The sequence below is a fragment of the Telmatherina bonti genome (genome assembly GCF_933228915.1).
Source record: "Telmatherina bonti genome assembly, chromosome: 13".
NCBI classification, from domain to species: domain Eukaryota; kingdom Metazoa; phylum Chordata; class Actinopteri; order Atheriniformes; family Telmatherinidae; genus Telmatherina; species Telmatherina bonti.
This window is the reverse complement of record NC_136611.1, coordinates 26,029,167-26,052,707: the sequence shown is the minus strand read 5'-3', so window position 1 is coordinate 26,052,707 and position 23,541 is coordinate 26,029,167. Positions and strand designations below refer to the sequence as shown.

The window sequence follows — 23,541 nt, the reverse complement described above, 5'->3', positions numbered from 1 at the left end:
GATTTTATGACACATTGAACAAAAGATAATGTCAGTTGGTACAAAGGCAAGTCATTTTAATTTGTCAGTATTTATACTCTTCCAAAAGGCAGCCTGTTACAAAGAGTTAGGTAAATATGCGTAAGGTGCTTTGGGGCTATAACAGTCTTAACAACAATAGATCAAAGGTCTTTATTTAAGAAGTGTGTAAAATAATGTATGAATGTAGTTATTGCAAGTTAAATTGCTGGTTAAATTGCAAGTTAAATGTGCCAGTTAAATCTAGTTTTAATTTTCCATTTTTAAACCTTCCTGTTTTTGAAGTTTACTAACAGAAAAGTCAAAGTCAAGGCTTTACCATAAAAAAAAAAAAAACAATATACACGTGTTACAACGGCAATGTTTGTTTTTTAGACATTTACTTGAAAATGTTCAGGTTTAGTACAGTAATGTGAAAAACTGAATTAGAAACTTTCACTATGATTAAAGTGCTCCAGTGATGTAGTTTTCACATGCAAACACAGATGTATGTTTCTTCACCCCCTTCTCATTTTTAACTTGCTTCTTTTTAAACTCTGTGTTGTCAGCAGATGTCCTTCTAACGGAGACAAAGAAAATGAGAGGGGGCTGGATATCATCAGCATAGAAATGAGCCTCCTCCATGCCCCTTCTAAGGCACAGCCTCAGTGCCGCTCCAGCCACTACACTACCTTTTCAACTTGCAAATGACAGTGTCACCAAATGCTATCCTTCCATCAATCAAGTCAGGGGGGTCATGAATATACAAAAGGGAAAGCGGAGACTGGCTGCCTCCCGCAGCTCTACTTGGCCCAATTATACAGGCTCAGCTTTCTCCTGTGAGCTTCCACTTTTTGTTTCAGTCTAAAGGGTACAGTCCAAAGCAGCCCCAGGCTTAATCAAGGTAGGTCACGCATACTGGACCTCTCAAGTGGACTGCAAATGCAAGTTAAATGTGGACACCAAATGTCATCTTTCTTTTACATCTTTGCTGCTAGGGGGCAAAGACAGCAGGGGTTAGCTCTACACCCCTTTTTTTTTCCCGCATACACTCTGCCACATCCCATGAACTGAAGTCCTCTTCTTTACCCAAACATAAGACAAGACCACATGGCTGCAGCGGCTCTCTCCTCTCTTCTCTGCAGCAGCCCGCTTGCCCCTTTCTTTACCCCAGCTGTCAGATCATAGCAGTGAATTAGCATTCTAACAGATACGCCTCAACCCGGGGATGAATTAGCACACAGGACTAACTAATGACCTCCCTGCAGAAAGTGGACCTTACAGTCGATGGCTTAGCTGATCAATACCACCGTTTCAGCTCAGCTTACCCTCACCTCTCTCTTTTTAGTGCTCACTGACATTCTTCCACAGCACTGGAGGAGATATCTAAGACTAAATTAAACCAGAAAATGTTCAGAGTCACTATGGATCAAATTTATTTGAATAAAAATCCAGCAATGACCATAATCCATATTGTCTAACTGCCATATATCCATTACGACAGAAAAAACAAGGCAGATCCATGTGTTAATGTAAGTAATGGAAACGCTAGTGGATAGCATCAATCACTGAATGCAGTCATTGTGCTCCTGCTTTGTGTTGACAAAGTGACGCAAGACCTTATCAATCAATCACTAGAACTGATGATTCTAATTGTTTTTGATGAGCATGGCACTGATGTAATGATTAAGAGCATTTTGTTACACCGAACGCTGACTTGCTTAATAAAACAGCTAAAACTTTGTCAGGTGGCCAACACCAAGAAGTAGAAACTTACTTTTTAAAACATTTAACAATGACGACACAGAATAGACTAACCCCAAATAATCCCTTTTGTTTGCTAAAGACAGGCAACCTGCTTATGCCATATGATTAAAAAAAAAAACATGAAAGAGCATTGCTGACAGTTTTGTTCATCAGAATTTAAAAGTCTCTCCAAAACAAATTTACAGATAAGCGCTAAAACAAAAATTAAAAATTAAATGCAACATACAGCTTTGATCAGCCGTGTTGATGCGTTGATGTGTCAGCAGAATCACAGCAATCAAGCCACAATATGTCTCAGAGGAGTACGGAGAAGCAAAGGGTTAATGTGGGCCTACGGCTGCGAAAATAAATTACTCTAAATATGTAAGTGGATGTTGGAATGGGCCCTGTAAGAGCAGACAGAGTTTGGGTAAACCAACAGTCTGTCTGCAGTAATTTATAGACAGCTATGATAAATACTATTTGTCCATGACAGTCACATGAAATAATAAACCATGGCTGGCTATAAACATTACGAAATCCTGACACTATTGATTTATAATGTCTAACAGTGACATCAAACCAAACTACTGACAGAAACAATGCCAGGGCTTTAGGAGCAGTTTGTCAACTATTAATTCTGTCAAAGGGGGTTTTGCTCTAAGCCGAGGGAGCTTGTCTTGCAGTTGTCAATCCCTTTGCTGGAAATGACTGCAGCACGTCCATGGGTAAGGGCCCTAGGCACTGCTCCGTTAGCCCTAATTACCCCCATCCCTGCTTTGGCAACGACAAAACCAGCCCCTATTTAAAATGCATGTTAATTATGCAAATTATTAATTGGGCTGGTGCTTGAGGATTTGTGTTTATGCCTGGATTAGAGTTAATAACTGTATCAAGCCACGTTTTAAGCCTGACCTATGACAAGTAATGCTGAGGTGCTGAAAGGGATATTTTCCAATACATTACCCTCTCTTCTCTTCCAAGTCCATTCCCCATTACAGGAGGCTGAATAAATGACACGCAGATTCTCTTATCCTACAACAACACCCAGTTTGGGTCTACACACTGTGCTGTGTAATACCGTCTAACAATGCTGCACTTTGTCGGGGGTTCTATAGAAGGAAGAGCATGCTATGTTTGCTGGTATATCATGTGCACATATGCACACATGACACTGGTATGCGGTCACATAAACAGTAAGAGGGACTCATTTCATAGCGATCCAGGATTTGCTGTCAGGCTAATTGCACACACCTGTGATGGGGACCACACATGCTGTCACCACCTGCCATGGATACCAGTCAAAACGGAGCCTGAACTCTGGTCAGTAATTCCTGTCAAGTTAAAGCAGAGATCACCAAACAAACACACGAGTCGCGTACTTTGCCCCCTTTTTTTTACAACATCCAAGGTGGCTTTCGTTATCTGAGGGAACTTCATGAGTAAATAAAAGACTTAATAACTGAAGAAAATCCTTAAAACTAATAAACCCATTTACAAGTTTGCTCCTTTGTGTGCATGTTTATTCATATGTCCCATGAAATGATCAGTTCTTGCTCATTATGGATTTGCCACAGCTCCGTTCAGTCTTCAGACATCCTGTCTGAGCTTGCCAAAACCTCGGGGAGCTCTGGGAGCGATCCCTCCGTAGGGTTAAAGCTTTACTCTGTGTGCTAACAGTCATGCATGAACGAAGAGCTGTTACATGACACCCAGGAGGTATGAAAGGAAAATCAACAGCAGAAAGTTTAGCTTTAGAGCAGCAGATTCACTCATCTGCATTTTCGCTAGTTAAGCTTATTTGTTAGCTTTTTTTTGGTTTGTTTTGTTTTTTGGTTTGTGGCATCAGGACCCGGTGCGTGACGCATTGTAATTTTCAACTTAACAATGTTTGTGAGTGAAACATTTGCCTTAAAAAACGTTAATTATAAAGTGTTAATTATAAATTAAATATTTTCTAAGGATTTTAGTGTTATCATGCTACAGTTAGCTAACCAGGTTATCTGTTACGTTAGCAGTCTAAACATCAGATGTAAGATGTACATCTAAATAATATGAAACAGAAGTTAGCCTTTTTCTAGAATATGAGGTAGCTGCAGAGAGTTTCAAAATCTTTCTAAATTCTGTGCTCGCATCGCTGCCCATACAGTAAACTGCTCCATCTACGTATGTACAGAAGAGGCCGATCAATCTCACCTTGTCTCACCTCATTTGAAATCTCTTCAAAACTCTGCAATAATGGTTATTGCAAGCATTTTCCTGAAAATTTGACACACTATGATTAAACAATAAACAGACAGCACAGGGTGTGTCAGCCAGTCAGCAGTCTTTAGACTTTCTTACACGACTGAAATGGTTAAGGGTGCATTAAGCTGTTTTGCTCAATGGCCCTTAACCAATATAAAGAAGTACTGCAATAGCATGTTCTGATTTATGTCCTGTGAAGACATTATCCATGCATGCAAGCACATGCATAAAAAGAAGCGCAATTAATGTAAAAATAAAGATAAAAAAATAAATTACATTAAAGTAGAAAAAAATAAAAACATCGGCAGCGAAATAGAAAAAGTCTGAATAAAACCTCATATTAAAAAAAAACAACTGCAAATTTGTTTCCTTTATTTTCTGGAGTACCTTTTGTTTGTTGGATCTAAATTATAGCTTGATTAAACTCTAACAGAGAGCTACAGTAAATCCTGTGTGAATGTTTGCTGCAGTTCCTCTAAAATGGGAAATATTGATCAGCATGATTTCCCTGGGTACTAGGTAGCTGTAGAGGAAGAGCGAGAGACATTATTTAGGGGACATGAAGCCTAAGTTGGAAAAAATAAGGAAAAAAAAAGTGACATTTTGGTGTATGCCATGAAACATGACTTAGTTTGAGTGGCCTTTGATGGCAAGGCAAAAGGGTAGTTCATCATTGTCTGCATGGAAAGCACAGCGGTGGTTTCTTATGTTGGTTTTACATTATTAATTTGAAGCACACAAGGTCATGGGGCCGGTATAGTCATGAGAACCAGTTGTTATCTTAACACAGCTGTCAGGCTGAATCTGCATTGACTGATTATACCATTGATTGGTAACACTGCAAGAAGGAAGCCTTTGGGATATTGTCCGAAATGTGGAACCAGAAAACTCAGCTAAAAGTACGGCTGTTTTGTTGAATTTTTACAAGACCAACAACTCTGAAAACTGCACCTGTGTTGTGTAACCATGCCTAAGACAGCTTCAATCTGCTGTAAGCAAATAAAATGTAAATGTCAAATTGTTGTAAACATATGCAAATACATGAAAAAACCTTGTATGTGAGAGAGGGAGAAGGGGGCTGGAAAGAAAATAAACATTACAAAAACTGTGAAATCTTAAACAAAAGGGGGTTGAATCCTGAGCAGCTGGCATGGAATGAACGCTTCTGGAGAGGGAATGCCAGTTTCAGAGCGCCCCAAGCATCGATTTAGAGCCAAGCTGTAAACAGCTTTTATCAGCAATAATGATGGCATAATCCCAGCTAAAGAGGAAAGTAGCATATGGTGCAAAGCTTACAACTGCAATCCCAACAAAGTAGGGGGGGATTTTCATCACTGTGTCCACTTGAAAGACACTCTGCCAATTCTTTTTTTTTTTTTCATCTTTTGTCTTTTCGAAGATGATAGTCTATTTCATTATTATAAGCACGACTTAAATCACACCACAAAAAGACTCATCTGTTGACTCTAAGCTACGGTATTTCATACAGAAACACCGTTACAAATATCTAAAAGGTGAATTTATTGCATTCTGCTTGCTATATGTTTTACAAGGTGACAAGTGAAGTGAAGATACAAGGAAACCCCTGTGAGTCTGCTTTACAACCCCCCCCCCCACACACACACACACAAGGAGTACCTTTATAGAAAGTCGTCCTGCAGCTGCCTTCCACGCTGATGTCAAACAATCTCAGCTTGAGTGTCTGCATTTCACCTGTCAGTTTTATCGCATCCTCCCATCATTAAAACAATCAACCGTCTCCTTTTGATCAGACAAGCACGGCCAGGAGACAGCTCTTTTGCAGCAACAGTGTAATGATGCCAAGTAACATTCTAGACTGGCTTCAACCTCTGTCATTGATTTTCCTCCAAGCTGTGACCATTCATTGTTTGTGACATTCTCCTGTCGGCTCTTTAACACCCTTCAACCAAATCAATTTCATATTTTTGTCAATGTCTTGCAACTGGATGAGCCAGATGGGAAGGGACGTCGTATGATTTAAGATGTCGATTTTCCAGCAAAACAGTTTTATCTGCAACTTTTACAAGACATGGCTGGCAAGATGAGTTTATTTAAAGATATATACTGTAATACAGAAAATGCATTCATATATATATATATATATATATATATATATATATATATATATATATATATATATATATATATATATATATATATATATATACATATTTATATATATATGTTTACGTGTGTGTGTGTGTGTGTGTGCATGTGTGTGTATGGACAGTAGGAGAAAAATACTTTTCATATCTATAAGCCAAGCAGCAATCTTCATTCTTTGACTCTAACAAATTACTGAATTTATTCTTTTCTCCTTCATATGCCTAGCAGACCATATGGCATTGCCCTCCATTATGCTCTCAATATCACACACTAACAATGACAACAATAATAGAGAGGGTGACCTTGACTTCCCGTCTGGACTCTAAGAATAATATTTGATAGCAATATTAAGTGCAACAATAATGAGATGAATATTCCCCATTTATTGTAGACAGCTTTAGGACAAATTCTGAATGGAGAGTCGCCTGCTGCAGCTACATGCTGGTCACTCTTAGTTGTCAAGGCTGATTTATTGCCTCCTAGCAGTTCAATTTCACATTTTGTCCTCGTCATATCCCCGACTCATGATCATTCTGCACTGACCCTTGTAGGGCAGGCAGGGAATATTGATAAAACAATTATCTGCTTGCCGTTCATTTGATTTTCCATTTCAATTACGGATTGGAGGAGGCAAAAAGAAAAGATTGCAGCATTGATTTTTTTTTTTTTTTTCCTACCTTACAAAAGGAAGGAGGCAGGATTTGATGGGATGCTTTGGTGACATGGAACATGGAAAGGGGAGGTCACTAGCTTTACATCACACACTTCTTCTCTGTAGAAACTTTAAGTGTCATAGACTACTGAATTAAGTTCCGCTTTTATAAAGGTAAAGAATAGCAAAGTAAATTCAAATAAGATGTGGAGATCCTGCAAATAACTTTTTAGAATCACATTTCACACACATGCAAAACAAGCAGAGAGTTCACGCTGTTGCTGACCTGAGGTAAACGCTGTATGTGCCTTGCACTCTGGAGGCCAAAAGGACCCAAAGGTCATAGTAGTTTGTCAGTGACACTGTTTCATTCTCATCCCCTTTCTGATGGTCTGCCACTGTCTATTTGTCACTCTAAAATGACAACACAGTTGCATCATACTTGTTTTCCTGCAGCACTGGCATAACACTCCACCACCTCTACAGTGTGTAGCATTGTACTGAGATGGGAAGGATTTGAGGCATAAGGGAGACAATCAGTGCTGCAACAGATGGAAATAAGCCACATATAGAAAATCTGGAAAATGAATCATTTGAGATAAAGTGCAAGTTAAAAGCTGGCTTTTGTTACAGGGGTGCTGGGTGAAATTAATCCATTATTACACAGAATAAATAGATTTGTCTGTAAATGATTTAGAAAATTGGTATTGGAGAAGGATCTAATGGGAATCCTGGTAAAATAGCCTTTGGGGAGCCTGGGAAAATCAGCCTCAGCGAAGTGGCCGGCTCTCGGCCAAAACCCTGTGTAGCAAAGGGGGGAAGGGGAGGGGATTCACAGACTTCACAGAGATGACAGAAAGTGAGCGGAAAAGAATGACAGTGTGTGTGTATGTGTGTGTATGAGAGAGAGAGATAGGGAAAGACACTGGGAGGGTGGGGTGTGTGTATGTAGGGGGTGCTCTCTCTCAAGGAATCTCCAGCCGTGGATGATGTTAAGTTCCACTGTTGGGCGTAAAAATGCTGAAGACTTAAAAGGGCTGATGATAATGCTATTGCTGTCCAGTGATCCAGCACGGTCACGGGCAGCAGCAGCAAGGCACAGGGCTGTACTACTTCCTATACCGCAGTCCGCTTCGGCGCACACGGTGGCTCCCAGGAGATTTCACATGGCTGACCTTAAATAAGTTTGGCTTTGATCAAAGTTTAGCATTAGCATGATCAGCCTGCTTACTGCAGATCAGGGGATCAGGGAGATGAGACCTGAGCTAGGAGGTCCTGGCAGAGACTCCTTCCCAAAGCTCCAGTGCACCTTCCAGCACCAGATTATGTTGGGTAATTAAGGTAATGAACTGGCTAACGTAACAGCACATAATGATCCTTTTTATCCTTGGTCTCTAAGGTGCCTCTTGTGGTTTATCTGAGACATCTCTCTCTCTGCATTTCTCAAAAAACTTTATATTTTCTATCCTCATTTTTGCTGCTCCCAATGCAGCCATTGTTATAACAGGTAATTTAGGACAAAACAAAAACCTCCAGTCAACTTCTGTGTAATACAGTAAAACAGTGGAGCTCTTGTTCGTGGTTTGGACAGCAAGGGTAGGCCAGAGGGAGCAAGACTACAAAAGCACCTGTGTGGACATGTGCATTTGCCTGCACTTGTGTACATGTGAGCAAGCGGTCAGGCCTCATATCGCTCTGTGAGGCAGCGAAAGGCTGCAGTCCAGCTCCCTCCAGTCATCCTCCCACCCCATCAATGCACGACTTGTCTGCCTGCTCCCTTTTCATTTGAACACATTTTCTAGCCAAAAATTTCACTTCAATCTCACCTCATCTCTCCATACTACATTAACCCCTGGCAATTGCCTTCCAAATGACCCCATTAAGCTGTAATTGCCACAGCAGGCCTGCTCCCTCGCTTGTAATTCTGTGCAGCGAACCCACCAGACGTTCCCCCGGCATTGTTTCATGTTCTGGCTCCCATCAACCAGTTCAGATGCTGAACCCCCACCTATCCCGCTTACTCCCCATCTCCTCTGTCATGGCCGAAGCTGTTGGTGATCACCACTTGCAGTGCAACTGGCAGCCTTTCCTTGTCGCTACAGTAAGATCACACAGGATGTGCTGTGCCCTCACTTCCTCCTCAACAGCCTATCTCATAAAAACATGGCATACCTTTACTACTAGATAGGTTAAAATAAACCTGAATCTGACTTTTTTGTTCTGTCAGCCTTTTGACGCGAGTACAGTATGGTACACTTAGTGTAGTATTTGGAGTAAGTGGTGATAAAAAGCAGTTACAAACTCCAATGTTTGCTTTTACCACCGTTAGCTTGTCAATTGCTACATTAATTGTGACATAATGTTTGTACGTTAAACCATCACCTCTCTCTTCAGTTGTCATTACAATGCTGTTGGGTGCAAAGAGTACACACAACAACCGTGACACTCACCTCAGAGCCCTACCTTCTCGCCACCCACCCTCCAACAAAGCACAACTTCACCTTTGCTGCTCCCACTAGGGAACTGGTGTCAAGACTACTCAACTTTTTTGACGAAGGCCTCCGTGGATAACTAACACACAAATGTGGAGAGGTGGGAAAAGCGAACCTGACAGTGATGTATTGCAACTAGTTGCAGGTGTCAAAAAGAAGATCCTCTGCCAGCCATTGGTGTGCATGCACAGTGCATATGCATGCATGCATGCACACATCTGGGCCCCCAGATGTTTTTGTTTTTGTTTTTCTTTTTTTACATATAGACCTATACATGCATGTATATATTTCCGTGTGTGCTGCCAGACATTTAATGTGTGCACATGTGGCCATTCATGACTCCTCTAAGCTTTTACATGTGACCTGGCATTGGTGGGGGTGGGGGGACTCGGACTAATTATCCGATCCACACTCCCTCTATCTCTTGCAGCATATCCTCCTGTGCTCTGATGCCATTAGATAAATGCTCTCCTCACACACACATACACACACACACACAGAAAATTCTTCTTTGTCTGTAAGTCAAATCACAGTGTTTTGAAGGCAATACTCATTTTGTTTAGACAACAAACAAAAAGAAAACCATTATTTAAAAAATGGAAAAGTATGCCAGAAAAAAAACAAATAAAACTGGGTTCCAGTTTTATTATTCCAGCCCTTTACTGAGATTTGAAAAGAGGTTCTAAATTAATTCCTAGCTTGAGATACGCAAGCCTTTTCTGAACACGCAAACCTTCAAAAACGCTTTAGATCATTTCATTCTCTCATTGCCTGTTTATTTAAATTCATCTTTTTTTCCTAAGCAAATGTTCCCAGGAATATCAAGGTGTTTTTGTTGCAAAGCTCTAACTGATCCACGGGGATTTGCTTCCAACAGCCTGTCTCTCCCTCGCCTTTCAACACAAAACTCTGCGCTCCAATCAAAATGAACCACCAGGGACCCCCCCCCCCCCCCCGAGCTACGCCTGCTCCGAGTGCTGTGATAGCAGCCTCTCTGCCATTGATCGCAGAGTTTAGCACTGAGCATGTATGAGACTGTTAGCTGAAAACAAAGACCTCTCTGCCTTTAATAGTGGCGCACACTATTAATGCGCCTAACGTCTTCTGCTTCTCTGTGCCCTGAAGAATGAATGAAAGAAAGCAGGTAGCAATTAAAAAGGTTAACTAGGGTCCACGTCTTGTCTCAAGTCATCTTTTTCACACAAGTCTTTTTAACTCGCATAAAGATTCATATCTTTTGGGGGTCCACCTACACTTGCCATAAGAGATCAAATAAATGCATTTGTGTCTTACTCCTAATTGTGTTCTGCATTGCAAATCAAATTGTAGATGCTGAATTCAAAAAGGAAACACAGCTTTATTGATCCACCTAACACAGACCTGGATGATCTCATGAATTAGAAATGAGATAAATCACCATTAACCCCACAGAACCCTGCTTGTGGCCGACCACTGACAAAACCACACTGACTTGTTTTTTCTTTTGTAATAGTCAGGATATTCATCCTGGCAAAGAATAAATGTAACTATTCACTGAATACACCATGTGTCTGTTTATTTAATCAAGGGCTGATTTACTTGTGACAGAGAATAAATTCTTCTATTTTCTGTGCGCCTCTATAAAATTGCCATCATTTTTAATTAATTCTTAATTAAAATATATTACACCACAGCTTCTACCCATCTCTCTTGATATTCTAACATAATCAATTCAGAACCATTTACATATCATTAATTAAAAGCTTTCCTCTCTCATCCTTAAAATCATAATGAGGGCCGATTCCTCATTAGTAACCTATAAGGGAGAAAATAACAATACAGTAGAGAATGGATGGCACATTCCACAGCGAGCCTTTTGTCTCTGAGTTTTGTTGTTTGTACTTTTTTTTTTTTAAACTCTTTTCAATTGAAATTCAGAATTAGTGAGTCAATTTTGTCAACTCAATGAAAACCAATGAAGCAACAGAGATTCTTTTAGTTTAAATTTGGGTTTCCATGCAGCTTGGCAGAATAATACAAAGCCATTTTTGTCAGGAGGTGGGAGGATTTTGCACAAAATTCAATTTTAACTTTTAAAAGAAGTATGCTTTATCTTTACAGATTGAAAATAATGGTGCCGTGCACAGAAAAGATGACAAATAATAAAAAAAGAAAAGCTCCATTTTTGTTCAGTTTGAATAAAAATGCAGCTCATAAAGAAATGCTTTGTCAGACATGCGTTTCTTTATGGTCACCTGTACACCTGTGCACAATGATGCAGGACGGTAAATGCTCTTAGTTATTTAGGAGTCTTTAGACATGCATTTTTCTCTGAGTAATAAACAATTCCGCATAATCATAAAAGCCAGTCTAATGCTTGCTGTTATGCCATCAAAGTGCATAATTGAATATAACCATGAATTTGTTTGCATTTACACAAACGACAGCGGAAGGTCATTTATTATCCAGACTTTAAAAAAAAACCACCACATTCCTGCTATCTTTCCATCTTGAGCTCTCTCTTAAAGAAGAGTAATAATATCAAGTAATGATAGGTATTGTTATGCCGAGGATCAGGCGCATTCTGATTTTTATCGCTCGTCTCTCACAGGTGCTCCGACGTTACTTGTCAGGACTGCATGTCTGGGTCTTCCACATGTCAGATAAAAATCGCTGCACTTGGTGTTTCGGCAGCCTGACAGCAATTTATTTGAATGTTTTGTCACACTGGTGTTGGTGCATTTTGTGTGGGCTGCTCACTGGAATGGCAACAGCTCATAGCTTCCTGACACTTTCTAACACACACATGCACACACACCCACACACACATGGTCTGACATAAAATCACAGATGCATACTGCACTGAATTTTTACTATAATTAAAAACCAGAATATATACATGTGTGTGTGTGTATGTATATATATATATATATATATATATATATATATATATATATATATATATATATATATATGTATATATATATATATATATATATATATATATATATATATATATACATATATATATATATATATATATATATATATATATATATATATATATATATATATGTATATGTATATGTATTTAAAAAAAGGGGGAAAAAAGGTGCTGATAAACTACAATAAACTGCAGCTTCATTTATGTCTAACACCCCATAAAGCAGGTGACACCCCGTAATTAACACCAGCAATCCTTTTAAAAATTCCATTTGCACCTACATGACCACACACACACACACACACACACCACCTTATATGACCCCAAAATAAAATGTAACACCAGTTGGGAAACACTAAGCTTTATCCATATGCAGATATATTTAAAAAAAATATATATAGTCCATATTTATAGGTAAACTAAATTTTCCAACATAGCTATACTATCTTGTACATAACATACAAAGAAATATGTTCAATCCAAACCATACAGAAATCTTGTGACTTTCTCAGCTGACACAGAATATTGAGTGAGTTAATGAAATCCTCTCAAAGACAGGAACTCTATTTTTACACCGTGATAATTAAAGTACGGCACAGTTATAATTTACAGCCCTCGCTTAATTGCATAGGAAAAGTAAAATGGGAAAGCTCTACAGTATGAGAGGAGATTAAATGTGTGTCGCTGTGTGTGTAGCTTCAGTCAAGAAGAGTGAACGTTAAATAGCTTCCCATGCATCTAAACAGCAGGATTGTATCTTTTAGCATCATGAAATGTATCAAAGATAAGGTAATGAAATATACACTCTTCTATTTTTCTACTCCCAGGCCCTTTGACAAATCGAGTACAATCCAAAATCTCCATAAATCACTATTAAAGACAAGTATATCATCACCAGCGCATATATCTTCCCCAGCCTGACCTGTAGACTAATGAGAAAAGGCCCAGACTATCTTGTCTGATTAATTAATTCAAAATGTCGGCTGTTATTCAAATGTGAGGCTGGTGTTATTTGAATAACACTTGACAGCGACGCCTGAAGAAATAATTTCTGGTTTGTGAGGCTGCTGCGGCATTACTGATGATGGCTCATGGAAATGTAAGAAGCCGAGGAGTATTTTTCCCCTCTTTGCTAGTCCTCTCGCTTTCCCTCCCTCACCTTCTCAGTCATGATAGCTCCGAAAAGTATTTCATTACTTCAACCAGGCCCCCACCCTCTTCACAATTATGGCCCTTACTGGGTTTTTTTTTTTTTTTTCCTCTTTTATTTTTCAGCTGTCTGTCATTTCTCTGTGTTTGTATTCCCTCCCAGAGCCAGCCCAGATCTACAGGGCAGCGCTTTGGCTCTGCAAGAGACATGCTGGCAAAGAGGAAGGTCATGGTTTTTACAACTGCAGCTCCCCAATGCTGACAGCCCACGCTGCCAAAGTGACACACTGTGTTTGGCTTTCCCACGTTCATACAGCTCCACAGCACTTCGTCTTTATCACGGGGCACGCCACACACACACATGCAAACACACACATTTAATCAGCATCTGAGCTGCATTTCCTGTCAGCGTGCCACAAAATGATCACATGCACGGACGAAATCACAGAAGATTGCAAAAGACAGAAGTGGAATTTTTCCAATTTGGTGCTGCACTTTTCCTTTTTCTGTCCTTCTTATTTTACTGCAAAAGCCAGCGGACTGGGGGCAGGGAAACGAGTCACTGGAGAAAGAAAAGCATGGATATACGTGCTGAGGCCTAGGGGCAGCGCACACCCCTCTATCGCTTCCCTCATCAAGCATGGATTCTAATCAGGGCTGGGGAGATATAAGACGCTCAGTCATTAAATAAATTAACTCTGCCACTCCATGCTCTCCTTCAGCACCAGTGCGAGGCCCGCCGTGCTCTGCATACTTACAGGGGCTCACCTTCACGCCGTACCCTAGCACGCCTACCAAACACACACACACAGGTTAGAGACAAAACTTGAATATTTAGAGGAGATAAAACCACACCTCCTGTCCCTCAGCAACCCATGTCCCCGTACTCACAGAGAGCTTTTATATAATTGCACCAAGTGACAAAAAAAAAAAAAAAAGAATCCACTTTTTGCTGTTTTTGTCCTATAATTTTAAATTAAAAATGTAACTTAAAGGAGAAATGTTTGCTAAAAATCTGTGTTTTTTTCAGACGGTTGGTAAGACAGCAGTAACATTATTTTTGTTTTACTTTTTTTTTTTTTTTTTTTTGGGGATCTGAGTAGTGTGCTGCCATTCATCAAGAGGAAGCAAGTGCAGTGACGAACAGTAAGAGAGCTCAGTGTCGGCTCGGATCACTGACACAAACAATCAAAGCTGACACAGTCTTCGTATAGCACCTGCCACTCCGGCAACACAAATAGATCAATATAAGGGGAGCTCATTCACTGTTTAAAGCTCATATCCTTGCACCCACATCATCTTCCAGAGCACTGTGATGTAAAAAGCGCATGCTTAATACATATCAATCACACTGACAGAGGAAATGCTTATTTGAGGAGCCAACGTGAGGCAAATACACCATGTCAGCAGAATGTCCGTTGTCAAAACTTGCCATTTGAATTTTCAGGCACATTGTGCCGAGACAAATGTCCTTAGAAATCCCTTACATTGCAATTTATATCATTTTAATGCGCACTTTAATTCTCCATTACTTAGAGAGGAAGAACCTGAGAGGGTGGAAACACATTAGAGAAAGTAAGAAATGAACAGAAGGGTCTGGGGATCTCTCTAGCAGACATAATTAAATATTCATGTCTCTCCTCCTAGGACACAACAGATACAGATCATTATCATGGCAACAGCACACCACCATTTTGTTCACACGTTTGGCTCCAAATCAATGCATCTGGATAAAATTCCATAAGAAAAGAAGGCTAAGACAAAACCCCCAGATATTGACTCCATTATCAACATTAGAAGTGCCTCTTTTCTTGCAGTTCAAATGGCCCGTATGAATATTAATTTATTACGGTAATATTCAGACTCCTAAGTTTTACAGCTAAAATTACACGCAGCGGGTGGATTTCTTTGTAAAGGTGTCCTTACGCTGCGTCTTGTCTTTTCTTTGAGGCACATGGCACAGGACAAACCACGAGCCCGCAGTGTTAGTGAAGCGTTCCAAAATTCATTACAAGCAATCAGCCATTCCCTGCCGCCTGCTTGAGGAAAGAGCAAAAGAAGAATAGCAGTAATGTACTCTGGATGACCTCCACTTTCTGAAGAGAAACCTTTTTTTTTCCTTTTTTTTGTGCTTTTCAATCCCCATCAAAGAGAAGCGAAAGAAGAGACAGCATTCCCCTGCTCGCCGTCATTAATCATAGCTTTCTGGGAGCAAGTGCATATTAATTTCTGTCATCCCAAACATCATTTGGTATTGTTATGCCACGGCTTAGTCCTCATTCACCAGCAGACGTTGGCCGTTCCTCCTGGTTTGAAGGAAGACAGGGCCTGTGTGGCTGTGTTTCAGAGCAAGAGGCCTTTATCCCTGGGGCTCTGACACCAATTAAGCCATTTCACCGAGAGACGAAAACAGGACCCGCCGTTTCACTGTAACATGAGCCAGCACCTAGCTGCTGGCCCGTCGCCATCTTTCCATTACTTCAGACACAAAAATGAACTTCAAGGACTTAAGAAAACAAAAAGAAAGACAGTCTGTGGAGCAAATGGTTTTACTTTTTTAACCCTTAAAAAATTACCGAGAAGCGTAGAAAAGTTTTGGCGGCCGAACGATAGACGCATTAACACAAAGCTCCAAAGAAACAATGATTGAAAACTAGTCGGTAAATATATATTTAAATCCACAGGCACAAGCATTACGATGTGATATTACGCCACAACTGCGAAGAAAAGTGCTCCGAGTGCACTTTTCTTTAGATCTTCTGTTCCCCAATGTTTCCTTGCAGCAGGCAGCAGAGTGGAGCTTGTCTTAAGGCTACAGCAGAATAATGCAAGCTTTGTTATGAATTAAATATTAGAAATCTTAACACAGCAGCCAATAAGAATTATTTGCCTTATTAAAGCAGCAGAAGACACTGATTAAAATTTCATTGCATTGCAGTCTTTTTCCCATTTCTACCGTCAATATATCACTGTAATGTATGAAAAGTGGAACAATGGCATCTGGAACAATAGGAAGAGGGGCTCGGATTTCATGCTTGCAAATGAAGAGAAGATAGCACAGATCCACTTTTCTTATCACTGGAAAACAATCTTGTGTAAAGAGAAGACAGGTGACAATTATATATCACGCTGCCTTTGTACGGTAACAAGCTGCAGACGGCTACTCTGACAAACTTTCCCAGGAGAATTAAAAAGGGGAGTGATTACTGGCCTCTTCCAGTTTGCTTTAGCTTCTAAATCTCATCACCTGTTGGAGAGACGCTCACAAACATGCAAACACACACACATACATTTAAAACGGTAATAAATAAAAGGTTGCTGCCCACTATATATGTTGAATATACAAGATTGTTTGCACAAAGGCAGAAATAAACAGGAAGACAGGATTGCTTCCAGAGTCAGTAAACTGACATGTGATAGGTCGTTTAGATGTACCGGGTAACTGAAAATCATGGTGTGTAAAATCCCACGAGGAAAAACTCCTGGAACATGACAAAAAATGAAATAACCACTGAGAGGGCTTGTCTTGCAGTATATATATATATTTTTTTTTTTGTAACATTAACTCTTGTTCCACTAATAACAACATAGACAGTAAAGTTGTTTCCTTTTGTTAGGTTTTGCAATTTTTCTTTTTTTTTTTTTTTTGTTACTTATAATGCATTTAATGAAAAGAAAATAAATGTTTTTTGGTTTTTTTTCTCATTTCTCAGGGCTTCTGCTAACTTAAAGGAAATATAGCAAACTTCCCATGGCTGCCTTTCTAATGGGAAAATTCTGTTTGAGTGAGCTGACAGGTCAAAGATCTTTTATCGTCCAGCTCCAGATGCATACAGATGCATGAAAACAAATTCCTCACTGACTTGTGTCAACATGACAAGTGGGAATGATCGCGTTTGTTCACACAATTTTACATAAAGTATTTCCTAAAACGGGCACAAATGGGTAACCGCTTTCTACAGGAAATCAGAGATTGATCCACCTTCTTTCTGTCTGCATCAGATTTATATTTTTTTGCATTTAGCAGCAAACAGATGCCACAAAAAAACAAAAGAGACACGCAAAGGGTCTCCAACAGGCACACTCCTACAGCCATAAACTAATTTCAATCAATCCTTCCTCTTTGCATCCAAAGCAGACTCTGCTGGCTGCCACTGCCTGAAGATAACTATTTCACCACCTCTGTCATGCCTAATTAACAACTCAGATGTACAATTCAGAAATTTTGCAATTAACCTACTAAAATATTGTTGGAGGATGCTAATTGTTATGCCAGTTGCCATAAAGACTCATTTGCATAACGTATGTGCAAAAAACAATTATGAGCTGTTGATCGCGCAGGAGCCTGCAGAAAATGCTTGGAGCAATGGAGGGGGAGAGAGGGGGACGTGCTCGGGTGCACAGATGGGGGGGACAGGACCGGATCATTGTACAGAAAAAAAAAAAAATAGAGAAAGGAAAAAAAAAACAGATTTGAGGAGCCGTGCATGCAGATACAAGCCAGCACCGCTGAAGAGAGATCTATCCCCACAGCACAAAAGCATTTACCCTTCCAGATGAAACCGATATGTACACTGTTGGTTTTTTTCTGTTTTTTCTCCTGTCCTCTTTGTCTTGTGCTCTTTCTTTTTTTTTTTTTTGTTGGCTGATGGGGAAATGGTGGGTATTTGGGAGCTACTTAGATAATAGCCACATCTTCCCCGGTCCCTCTTGTGCTTTAGAGGAGGAAGCAGTGGCCCTGCCATTGAGCCAGTCAGGAACCCAGCTGTGCACAAACCATTCGGCACAACACTATCAAGTCACTGCAGCCGCATCACTGGGGCTCCCTGAGACAAAAAGCAGCCAAAGCCAATTGTTTCTGCTGCTGAATGGCTTTCTGTTCTCTGTCACCCATTTACTGGGGCTTTTTCAGACCGAAAGAAGCCTAAAAAAAATAAATAGCATAAAAGTACATCATAATAATATTAATAACATTATTATTATTATTATTATTATTATTATTAATAATAATAATAATAATAATAATAATAATAATAATAATAATAATTATTATTATTATTATTATTATTATTATTATTATTATTATTATTATTATTATTATGAGGTAGGTGGGGGGAGAGGCTCATTAACTTTGTCAGGGGACACTGAAATTAATGTTCCCTGAAGTTTTTCAAAAAATGCTTACCTCCTTGCTGCTAACTCTATTTACTCCAGGTAATGCTCTTAGCCTGCCTTGCATGAGGTTAATTACAAACTCGTCCCAAACTGTTTAGTTAACGCATTTTTTTTTTCCAGCTTAACATTACAAGTCCCAGACAAACCAATAAACACATATAAAAGCACATCTCGCCTTTTCACAAGCAAAGTGTAATACATGCAACAAAACGGCGACACTGGCTCAACCTGTGAGCCCCCCCCCCCCCCCCCCCCCCCCCCCATCCTAATCCACTGCTTCAAACACTGGATCGCAGCATTTATCAGCCTGGATCTGCCACATTCCCTCCCTCCCCTGCCCCTCCAGACCCCCTCGTTTCTGAACCTGATGAGTCAAAGGTCAGGAAAACAACAAGTCAATACGCAACCAGAAGCGCCTCGCAGCTGAGAGAGCTGTGGAGAGGGCTAAGTCGCTCTGTAGCACTCCATGATTTAGCCTGTAATAGTTTTCTGTAATCTCTTTCTATTGATTAAACCTCACATCAAAGAGGAGTCTTGCTACAGAACCTCTCTTTTTTCTGGTCAGAAATACCATATGGAGGTAATCTTTCACCTTTGTTATTCTTGCCGCTCCTGCTGCTGCCGCTGTGAGCCCCTCTTCCAAGCATGAGAGCAAGACACGGGAGTAGCCAGCAGGATAAAACAAAACCCAGCACATAGGACTAACTATAAAACGCATCTCATCTGAATCCATGGCATTTATCTGTTTTACTCAATGCATTTACTGTGTTCTAACCCAGCCTAAAGAAGAAAAGGTACCAACATTAATGCAAATTTTTTCCACATAAACAAGTAGGAATTTTGCATGTGTGGTTTTATATTTGTAGCAAAAGCAAAATATCACACACTGAAGGACAAAGAATAACACACGCCAACCGAATCTCACATTTAGCTTATCTACATGCAAAGCCAAGAAAATGTAAGGGGGGGGGAGCCTCCTGCTAAAAACACTCAATTTAGTGACAGGCAAATGACTTCATGCTGCCACTTAATCTCATTTCTTGCATAATGCTCTCTAATTAGCATATCAAAGTGAATTAATACTTCTAGGGCATTAGCAATGCAGAAATATGCTGTAGCTCTACAATAACAGTTAGATGACTGCCATAAACTTCTAAACAACTTGACAGGTCCTCTTGCTATTAGGAGGAAAAGCACTTAAAAAACTCCAATCTAAAAGGAAAAAAAAAAAATGGGTAGATTTAAATTTACCTTCACGACACCTTGATTACAAAATTCAAGCCAGACTTTCATCTCTGTTCATCTGCACACATGACAATAAGTCCTGATAAGGTGATACATGTGCTCGGTAATTACGCTGATGATACTTGGACCGCTTTCAGATTTATTATTAAAAGTTGCTTTCAGACAGTGTTGTCTTCCACGGCTAAAAGACAGCAGTCCCGCGTGTCATCTGAACAGACATGAAAGGGCCAAGGATAACCTGCGAATGATGCCACAGGAGCCATTGAAAGGCTCACTGTGTGCTGGAAAAAACAGGGCGGTCAACAAGGCCACCAGACCAGCTGAGCTCTGTCAGTGGCTAAGAGGAGGAGGCTGTGACTCTAAACCACAGGTTAACCATGCACACACATCCACACACACACACACACACACACACACTCAAACTCAAACTCGTTCTCCCTCTCCTCTGCTATCTCATCTCTCACGCACACATATTTCGAAAGGCAACCAGAATCTCTCACGCACACATTTCTTTAAATTTTCATTTCATTTTAAAGGAATGATTGTCTTTTCTAAATATGGGAGTTTAGTTAAAACGTTCAACCTGAAAACATCCTAACTTTAGTCATGGAGTATTATTTTAGTATCTTCTCAGGTTTGATCTTTTCTTCTTTTTTTTCTCTATTAAATCAACTTCCTACCACAGCAGTGCTTCTGCACTTTCCCACCAGACCTGGCATTTGGACTGATGTGTGATCTGCATCTTCAGTTTTTCTTGCTCTAATGCCTTCATCATCTAAACTGCACAGGAGAACAAGCACAACACAGCACCTCAGCTGGACTGAGGACCCCCTGCCTCTCCCTGTGGACACCACCTATGTTGAGGAAGTTCATAAAGTTTTATGATCTCTTACAAGTTAATTTCCCCATAAACTGGACAAAGGTCACGACTCTGACACGGTCTTGGGTTTGCTCAAGGGTTGTTGTTTTTTTTTTTTTACAATTTTTCTTTGCCTGAGAAAATACTTACAAGAAAAAAAATATTGATGTACAACAGGTTGAATGCTTGAACCATCTGTTCAAGGGAGCTGTTTTCTTTTTTTTTTTTAAATGAGGCAATTATATTAGTAAAATGTATATTATCAATCTAAAATACAAAAAAAAACAGAAGAGAATTTTTTTAAAGTCAGTAAAGTCAGGATGACTTAATTTACTTCTTTGTAAGGATGCATATTATTGTATGCCCGTGGCATACACATTAAGAGGTAAAATAATTTTAAGAAATATATATCCTGAGATAAAGTCTAAACTGTAAAAATGATCAAAAATGAAAACTTCCCTTTTAATTTCAACTGTTCACATGTGTGCAAGCATATTAAACATTTTCAAGCCTGCTCATCACTATACAAACATTTAATACTTATTAATGGTAATTTTATTCTCTAAGTTCAATTTTCCTAGTAATGTTTTTACTCCAAGCAGATTCTCTTGTCTCCATCCTCACATTTTCTAAAGTGGAAGTCTGTATAGAGTTGGACTCCAATTATAGATTAAAAGTGTAGCCTTCTTGAAAGCTTGGCAATTGTTATCATGTTATAAAGCATCAATTCTGTGTGATCTTGGCAGTGTAGAGCATATGTTACGGGATTTCCCCATCATGCTCTGTGCCAGGGTGGTGAGTCTGGAAGCTAGAGCACACTTTCTGCTCAAATCAAAGAAACCAGTGCTGGAAAAGACATCCCTGCTGAAAACAAGAGCATCTTCAGAGGAAACACAATCAACCTGCCGTACTATGATGAACAGAGCTGTTTCCGCATGGACACAATGACATATTTAAAAAGGTGATTGATTCATGTGGGCAGAGGTCCTCTGTAACCTGAATGCAGGATGCCACTGGATCATCAAGGGGTCAAAATAAAAATAAAAATTAAAAGCTACTGTGCTACTATTATGATTAATTCTCTTTTTTCCCTCCTTTTCTTCTTTACAATTTAGTAGTAAGACAAATTTTAGAGAAAAATCTTACCTGTCTTTTCTTTGATTTCACAGAGAACGCTGAAGAGTGCTGGTTTCATTCTGTGACAGTTCAGTCCATGTTTCCTGTTTCAGTATAAGAAAAAAATAAAATACTGAAATAAGTTCACTGATTAATCGAATATAAGAGGCAAACAAGTAAACTGATGTTTAAAGATGCTAAGTTTAGTGGTTGACTGTGCCTCTAAATGTTCCAAGACATTTTCTTGACAAAAACTTTTACCATTTACTAAAAGAGAATAGCTATTTTTCCGCTTGAAAGTTCATTGAAACCCCAAGTTCATAATATTTTACAATAAAACTCACTCTTTACGTGTTTCTTTAAAAAGTTAGGCACCAAACTGCACTAACAATAACAGTTTCACTAATGTATAAGCACAAGACACGTATGCACACTAACTTTTTTTGCTCACACTAGCAGGTGGTTTAAATAAAATGATGTTTTGACAACTTTATCATGTGTTAATGCTTTCAGAGAAAACAAATTAGCTCCATCCCAGATTATCCTAACAGCCACTCCAGTCTATTGTTACGCATTGGGGAGTTAGTTAATCGGGCCACATCTCAATAATGACGCGTGCAGCGATTTGTTGGGAGTTAATAAAACATATAAATAAACCAACTTTGCTTGCGCCTCGTCCAGACTTTGATCAGTTATGGTCATTATTTGATGCAGAATGTCACCAATGTCTTGCTTTCTTCCGTCTCCGTCTGTCCCATCATGTCCATGTGGAGGCGGCAGTCCCATGCCTCCTTGCACCGAGTGGCCAGCCAGACTGACACCGCCGATCGACTGCATGATCCGGGCTTGGTCGTCCATAGTAGCCGCTAAAGAGTCTGTGCACTGAGCCACACAAATTGAAAAACTCATATACGAAATCGGCTATAGCATATGCCGCAGACAAGGGAGATATACCACTGTGTGACTGTTCAGCAAAAAAATAAAAAATAAAAGCACAAAAAATGTTAATACTCTTATTTTTATATAGAGTCTACAGCAGTGGTGTTTTTTTGCTTAAATCTTGTCCAAGTTATCGCTGTCCTCTCGTTGCTTTACGCGCGGTCCAAAGTGCCAAAAAAAAACGCGTGGCTCTGTTTGTAGAAAAACGCATAAATCTTTCTTCTCCTTCAGAAAACTTCTTTGTCAGAACTGACGGTCCATCATACCCCGCACCAATCCTCGCACCAATCTGTCTTTTCTCTGGGATTTGACCGGTGTTGAAGACAGAAACGCTCCTTGGTGATCGCTCATTTATTAGCGCTCTTCGCGAGAATCCCGGCGCATTTCCTCCCGAAAATGTCCAAATCCTCTTCGTGAAGCAACGGCGACACACACTCGATAAAAAAAAAAAAAAAAAGAAAAGAAAAGAAGAAAAAAAATTATCCAAGGTGGAAATGTATAAACAAATCAAACAATCTTAGGCTCGCAGGTGTTGTTGCCAATCATAAATGTGCAGAAATGTTTCCTGCGTCAATTGACAATATTTTAAAAAATATATATACACAATCTGTAGCATAAGGTGTCCAAATGTTACTATAAAAAATATGAAATGTACAAAAAGTTGGGAGATTTTTGTTTAGAAAAAAAGAAAGCAACAGCGAGACGGAATTAATTAGGATTCAACGTTATAATAAAGGCGATGCGCAAAAAATATCTCGCCCCGCTGAAATTTATGAGCTCCAGCCTCTGCCTGTGTGTGTTTTATGTTGTTTGATGGCAGCGGTAGTGAGCGATTGACAGTGTGCCAATGCCACTCATTCAGTGCAGACGTGTC

At 39.6% G+C, this 23,541-nt stretch overlaps 1 protein-coding gene across 6 annotated transcripts in view; it reads right to left on the bottom strand.

Moving 5' to 3' along the window:
• Nucleotides 1–22,601, bottom strand: part of pbx3b (pre-B-cell leukemia homeobox 3b) — a gene marked incomplete at both ends in the record, with an annotated part of 53,942 nt that extends 31,341 nt beyond the window's left edge. For 4 of the 6 annotated variants that reach the window (XM_079251915.1, XM_079251916.1, XM_079251918.1 and 1 more), the window contains 2 exons: nt 21,759–21,832; nt 22,390–22,586. In XM_079251915.1, the coding sequence (XP_079108041.1) occupies nt 21,759–21,832; nt 22,390–22,586 (271 nt within the window). Of the gene's footprint in view, nt 1–21,758; nt 21,833–22,389 lie in introns of all 6 variants that reach the window. The other 2 variants (XM_079251914.1, XM_079251917.1) reach the window with 1 other exon arrangement.
• Between the last annotated feature and the right edge of the window lie 940 nt (nt 22,602–23,541).